The 6000-nt window shown below is 44.5% G+C and overlaps 1 protein-coding gene across 2 annotated transcripts in view; it reads left to right on the top strand.

Annotated features, from left to right (window-relative positions):
* Nucleotides 1–221: 221 nt before the first annotated feature.
* LOC144603413 (alpha-2,8-sialyltransferase 8F-like) overlaps nt 222–6000 on the top strand; it is an 80705-nt gene continuing 74926 nt past the window's right edge. For both annotated transcript variants that reach the window (XM_078416598.1, XM_078416608.1), the window contains exon 1: nt 222–853. In XM_078416598.1, the coding sequence (XP_078272724.1) occupies nt 756–853 (98 nt within the window). In that variant the 5' untranslated portion in view covers nt 222–755. The remainder of the gene's footprint in view (nt 854–6000) is intronic.

Raw genomic sequence — 6000 nt, 5'->3', positions numbered from 1 at the left:
AGTCTGAAGAAGGGTCTCGACCCGAAACGTCACCTATTCCTTTTCACCAGAGATGCTGCCTGTCCCGCTGAGTTACTCCAGCATTTTCGTGTCTATTTCCGGTGTCAACCAGAATCTGTAGCTCCTTCACACACAACCTTGTTTCTAGTTTACGCCCCCCAGGCAAAGATCAAGCTGCCCGAGCCACTCGGCGAGTCAGACAGCGTCTTTGGAGAGAAATGGACAGACGATGTTTTAGGACGGGACACTTCTTCACATTAGTCACCCCGCTATCCTGCGCGATCAGAGACAGCCCTTTCCCTTTTTGCAGCTTGACCCCAACTTATTTTCTTCCCATTTGTGATTTTTAAAAAAAAATACAAACCTGAGAGGTCAACCTCGTTTCCCTTCCCCAAACCTGACCTGCTGAGTATTTTCAGCAGCGTCGGATTTCATTGCAGGTGGAAATCCCGGTGGCTGTTGTTTTTGTTGCCACAGTTAACAATGAGTCGATGAAAGGCGCAGGTGGATCTGGGCACTGGGGGGTTCTTGCGTAATACGAGAGTACCGGAGCAGAGGGCGGGATCACTGCGTGTATTTATTACGAAGTCTCAAGAAGGGTCTCGACCCGAAACGTCACCCATCCCTTCTCTCCTGACCTGCTGAGTTACTCCAGCATTTTACAACGACGGTAGTAAAGTAGACATTAAAGTGGACGTTGGCGCCCAGCAAATCTGCATTGAGAGTTCCTGTCTCTGACCTTCGAGAGACCAGCGATGATACAGAAGGCACGCTATCTCGTTGTCCTGCTGGCGTATTTACTTTGCTTTTGTTGTCTCTTCTGGATGAGAAAAGAGAAGGCAAACTATGTCAGGTACGATTTGGATTATTTTAATTTAATTTGATTTTTTTTTTTCAAACCTGCAAATAATTTGAAAGTAAATTAGAATAGCCACGTTTTACTATGAAACGGATGCGTGGGAGTGATTTGGTTTTAATTTCCCCACGAGGAAGAAATTGGGGAGAGGAAGTATTGACTGAACTTGTTCTTATTCATTGGGAACTTTCATTCTTCCTTTCGAAAAGCTCAGTATTCTTTTTGAGGCGTGTAATCCTGTCCGACTGTGGAGTATATATGATAAGACGAAGGAGTTTAACTCCAAAGACGTACAGGTTTGTAGGTTAATTGACTTGGTAAATGTAAAAAAAAATGTTCCTAGTGTGTGTAGGATAGTGTTAATGTGCGGGGATCGCTGGGCGGCACAGACCCGGTGGGCCGAAGGGCCTGTTTCTGCGCTGTATCTCTGAACTAAATTAAACTAAACTAAAAACTAAACTAAATTAAACTAACACCGAGCCAGAAAATACAGCGACGTTTATTTCATTGCCTGACTATATTTTAAAAAGGCACAAAGTGTTGGAGTAATTCAGCAGGTACCTTGGCGCCGAGTTACTACATCACTTTGTAGTTTTTATGTAAACCGATATCTCCAGTTCCTTGTATCTCCAATTGCCTTTATTCAAAATGCATCCATTGTGTCAGGCGTCGCAGGAACTTTAAATATGTACTATCTTGATCAATTAATGTTCGAAGTCCCTCGGAATTCAGATGCATGTTTTCAGGGTCGATTGCAGAAAAGGGCAGAGATAATGATAATTAGAAATAAAAGGTGGGCAAAGGGTGCCAAGGTAACACGTGAGGTAGGTGCCAAATAATATAGGTAATCGTGTAGCACAGTATTAAAAGATTAATGAGCAACACTGACATCGGTCATAGTCTTACAGCGTGGGAAACAGGCTCTTCGGCCCAAATTGTCCACAGCGGCCAACCAGGGCCGTCTTTACAGCATTATGGGCCCCGGGCAAAGCAGTGTACTGGGGCCCCTACGACAACTACTCACAGGAGTAATTTCCACCACTCTCTCTTCCCCCCCCCCCCACCCTTGCTGTCCCCCTCCCCAGTCCCACTCTGCCTCCTCCCACCCCCACTCTCTCCTCCTCCCACCCTCCCCGTCGCCCCCACCGTTACTCTCCCCACCCCCCTGTCGTGCCGGCGAAAAGCACTTACCGAAAAGCACTTAGCGATGGACTTAGGGTGCTACATTGTTGCGAAAAGCACTTACAGATCGCAGTGAGAAGCACTTAGGGATGGAAAAGCAAAGCACTTAGGGAGCGAATTGTTGCGAAACAGATCGCTGTGAGAAGCACTTAGGGATGGAAAATGTTGCGAAAAAAAACACTTAGGGACCGAAAATGTTGCGAAAAAAGCACTTATTGAACCTACATTTCTAAAGTAGTATTTATTTATTGCAAGTCACTACACATACACAGATCAGCATGGGGCCCCTATGCTCTTGGGGCCCCGGGCAAGTGCCCATCAGGCCCATGCGTTAAGACGGCCCTGCGGCCAACATGACCCATCTACACTAGCCTGCGCTTGGCCCATCTGTCTTATCATGTACCGGTTCTAAATGTTTATTTAACGTAGCGATATGTTTATTTAACGTTGCCTCAACGACCGCCTCCGGCAGTTTGTTCCATGCACCCACACCCTTCGTGAGAAAAAGTTACCCATCAGGTTCCCGTTAAATCTTTCCCCTCTCACCTTAAACCTCTGTCCCCTGGCTCCTGATTCCCTAACTCTTGCAAGAGACACTCTGCCTAGCCTGATCTATTCCTCTCATGATTTTTTCACCTCTATAAGATCACCCCTTATTCTACTGCGCTCCAAGGAATAGAGTCCGAGCCTGCTCAACCTCTCCCTATGGCTCAGACCTTCTAGTCCAGGCAACATCCTCATAAATTGTCTCTGCACCCTTTCAAGCTTGACAACATATTTCCTTTAACACATATCTAAACCTAAACACAATATTGTAAATACGGCCTCAGCAACATCCTGTACAACTAGAGAGGAAACAAATTGGAAAGACAAGGATGTTAAAGGGAAAGAGAGTATAGGAAAAGTTAAGAAAGACCCCAGAATTAACAATAGACAATAGACAATAGGTGCAGGAGTAGGCCATTCGGCCCTTCAAGCCAGCACCGCCATTCAATGTGATCATGGCTGATTATTCTCAATCAGTACCCCGTTCCTGCTTTCTCCCCATACCCCTTGACTCCGCTATCCTTAAGAGCTCCATTTAGCTCTCTCTTGAATGTATTCAGAGAATTGGCCTCCACTGCCCTCTGAGGCAGAGAATTCCACAGATTCACAACTCTCTGACTAAAAAAGTTTTTCCTCATCTCTGTTCTAAATGGCCTACCCCTTATTCTTAAACTGTGCCCCTGGTTCTGGACTCCCCCAACATTGGGAACATGTTTCCTGCCTCTAACATGTCCAACCCCTTAATAATCTTATACGTTTCGATAAGATCCCCTCTCATCCTTCTAAATTCCAGTGTATACAAACCTAGTCGCTCCAGTCTTTCAACATATGACAGTCCCGCCATTCCAGGAATTAACCTAGTAAACCTACGCTGCACGCCCTCAATAGCAAGAATATCCTTCCTCAAATTTGGAGAGCAAAACTGCACACAGTACTCCAGGTGGGGTCTCACTAACGGGAACAGAAAGCTCACAAAGGGATAGGAGAGCATGACCAAGTGAAATAAGAATCGATGTGAAAGGTGAGGTGAGTAATAGATTAAAAGTATTATATATGAATGCGCAAAGTATAAGAAGTAAAGTGGATGAGCTTGAGGCTCAGTTAGAGATTGGTAGATATGACATTGTGGAGATTACAGAGACGTGGCTGCAGGTGGAAAGGTGCTGGGAACAATATTCAGGGTTACACATCCTATAGAAATGACAGGCAGGTGGGCAGAGGAGGTGGGGTAGCTCTGTTGGTGAGGCATGAAATTCAGTTCCTTGCGAGGGGTGACATAGGGATTGACGATGTAGAGTCGCTGTGGAATTGTGGAATTTTAAAGGTAAGAAGACACTAATGGGAGTTATCTACAGGCCCCCAAACAGTAGCCTGATATAGGGTGTAAGTTGCAGCAGGAGTCAAAATTGGCATGTAACAAAGGTAATACCACTGTGGTTATGGGAGATTTCAATATGCAGGTAGACTGGGAAAATCAGGTTGGTTCTGGACCCCAAGAAAGAGAGTTTGTAGAGTGCCTCCAAGATGGATACTGAGAGCAGCTTGTACTGGAGCCTACCAGAGAGAAGGCAATTCTGGATTTAGTGTTGTCCAATAAACCAGATTTAATAAGGGAACTCAAGGTAAAGGAACCGCTAGGAGGTAGTGACCATAATATGATAAGTTTTAATCTGCAATTTGAGAGGGAGAAGGTTAAATCAGAAGTGTCAGTGTTGCAGATGAACAAAGGCATGAAGGCATGAGACAGGAGCTGGCTAAAGTCGACTGGAAAATTATTTTAGCAGGAATGATGGTGGAACAACAATGGCAGGAATTTCTGGGTGTAATCCAGAAGATGCAGGATCATTTCATTCCAAAGAGGAAGAAAGATTCTAAGGGCAGTAAGAGGCAATCGTGGCTGACAAGGGAAGTTAGGGATGGAATAAAACTAAAAGAAAATAAATATAAGATAGCAAAGAGTAGCGGGAAGCCAGAGGATTGGAGAACTTTCAAAGGACAATAGAAGGTAACAAAAAGGGCAATACGGGCTGAAAGAATGAAGTACGACGGTAAGCTGGCCAAGAATATAAAGAAGGATAGTAAAAGCTTCTTTAGGTATGTTAAGAGAAAAATATTAGAAAAGACAAATGTGGGTCCATTGAAGGCAGGAACAGGTGAAATTATGGGGAACAAGGAAATGGCAGAAGAGCTGAACAGGTACTTTGATTCTGTCTTCCTTAGTGAAGACAGAACCAATCTCCCAGATGTACAAGAGGACAGAGGATCTAGGGAGACAGAGGAACTGAAAGAAATTTGCATTAGGCGAGAAATAGTATTGGGTAGACTGATGGGACTGAAGGCTGATAAATCCCCAGGACCTGATGGTTGTGGCTCTAGAAATCGAGGATTTATTGGTGATCATTTTCCAATGTTCTATACATTCGGGATCAGTTCCTGTGCATGGGAGGGTAGCTAATGTAATCCCACTTTTCAAGAAAGGAGCGAGAGAGAAAACAGGGAATTATAGGCCAGTTAGCCTGACATCAGTGGTGGGGAAGATGCTGGAGTCAATTATTAAAGAAGTAATAATGACGTATTTGGATAGCAGTAAAAGGATTGGTCCAGGTCAGCATGGATATATGAAGGGGAAATCCTGCTTGACTATTCTTCTGGATTTTTTTGAGGATGTGACAAGTAAAATGGATGAAGGAGAGCCTGTGGATGTGGTGTATCTGGACTTTCAGAAAGCCTTTGATAAGGTCCAGCACGGGAGATTAATGAGCAAAATTAGAGCACATGGTATTGGGGGTAGGGTATTGACATGGATAGAGAATTGGTTGCCAGACAGGAAGCAAAGACTAGGAATAAAAAGGTCCTTTACAAAATGACAAGCAGTGGTGAGTGGAGTGCCGCCAGGCTCGGTGCTGGGGGCTGCAACTATTTACAATATATATTAATGATTTGGATGATGGAATTAAAAGTAACACTAGCAAATTTGCAGATGACACAAAGCTGGGTGGCAGTGTGAACTGTGAAGAGGATGTTAGGAGGTTGCAGGGTGACTTGGACAGGTTGAATGAGTGAACAGATGCATGGCAGATGCAGTATAATGTAGATAAATGTGAGGTTTTCCACTTTGGCGGCAAAAACAAGGAGGCAGACTATTTTGTCAATGGTGTAAGATTAGGTAAAAGTGAAGTGCAACGAGACCTGGGTGCTCTTGTACACCAGTCACTGAAAGTAATCATGCAGGTACAGCAAGCAGTGAAGAAAGCTAATGGCATGTTGGCCTTCATAACATGAGGATTTGAATATGGGAGTAAAGAGGTCCATCTGCAGCATAGGTTCACAAGGTTAATCCCTGGGATGGCGGGACTCGTATGAGGAAAGATTGGAAAGACTGGGCTTGTATTCACTGGAATTTAGAAGTATGATAG

Source organism: Rhinoraja longicauda, chromosome 2, assembly GCF_053455715.1.
Source record: "Rhinoraja longicauda isolate Sanriku21f chromosome 2, sRhiLon1.1, whole genome shotgun sequence".
Taxonomy (NCBI): domain Eukaryota; kingdom Metazoa; phylum Chordata; class Chondrichthyes; order Rajiformes; family Arhynchobatidae; genus Rhinoraja; species Rhinoraja longicauda.
The sequence above is the reverse complement of the archived record's forward strand: the minus strand, read 5'-3'. Positions and strand labels throughout refer to the sequence as shown.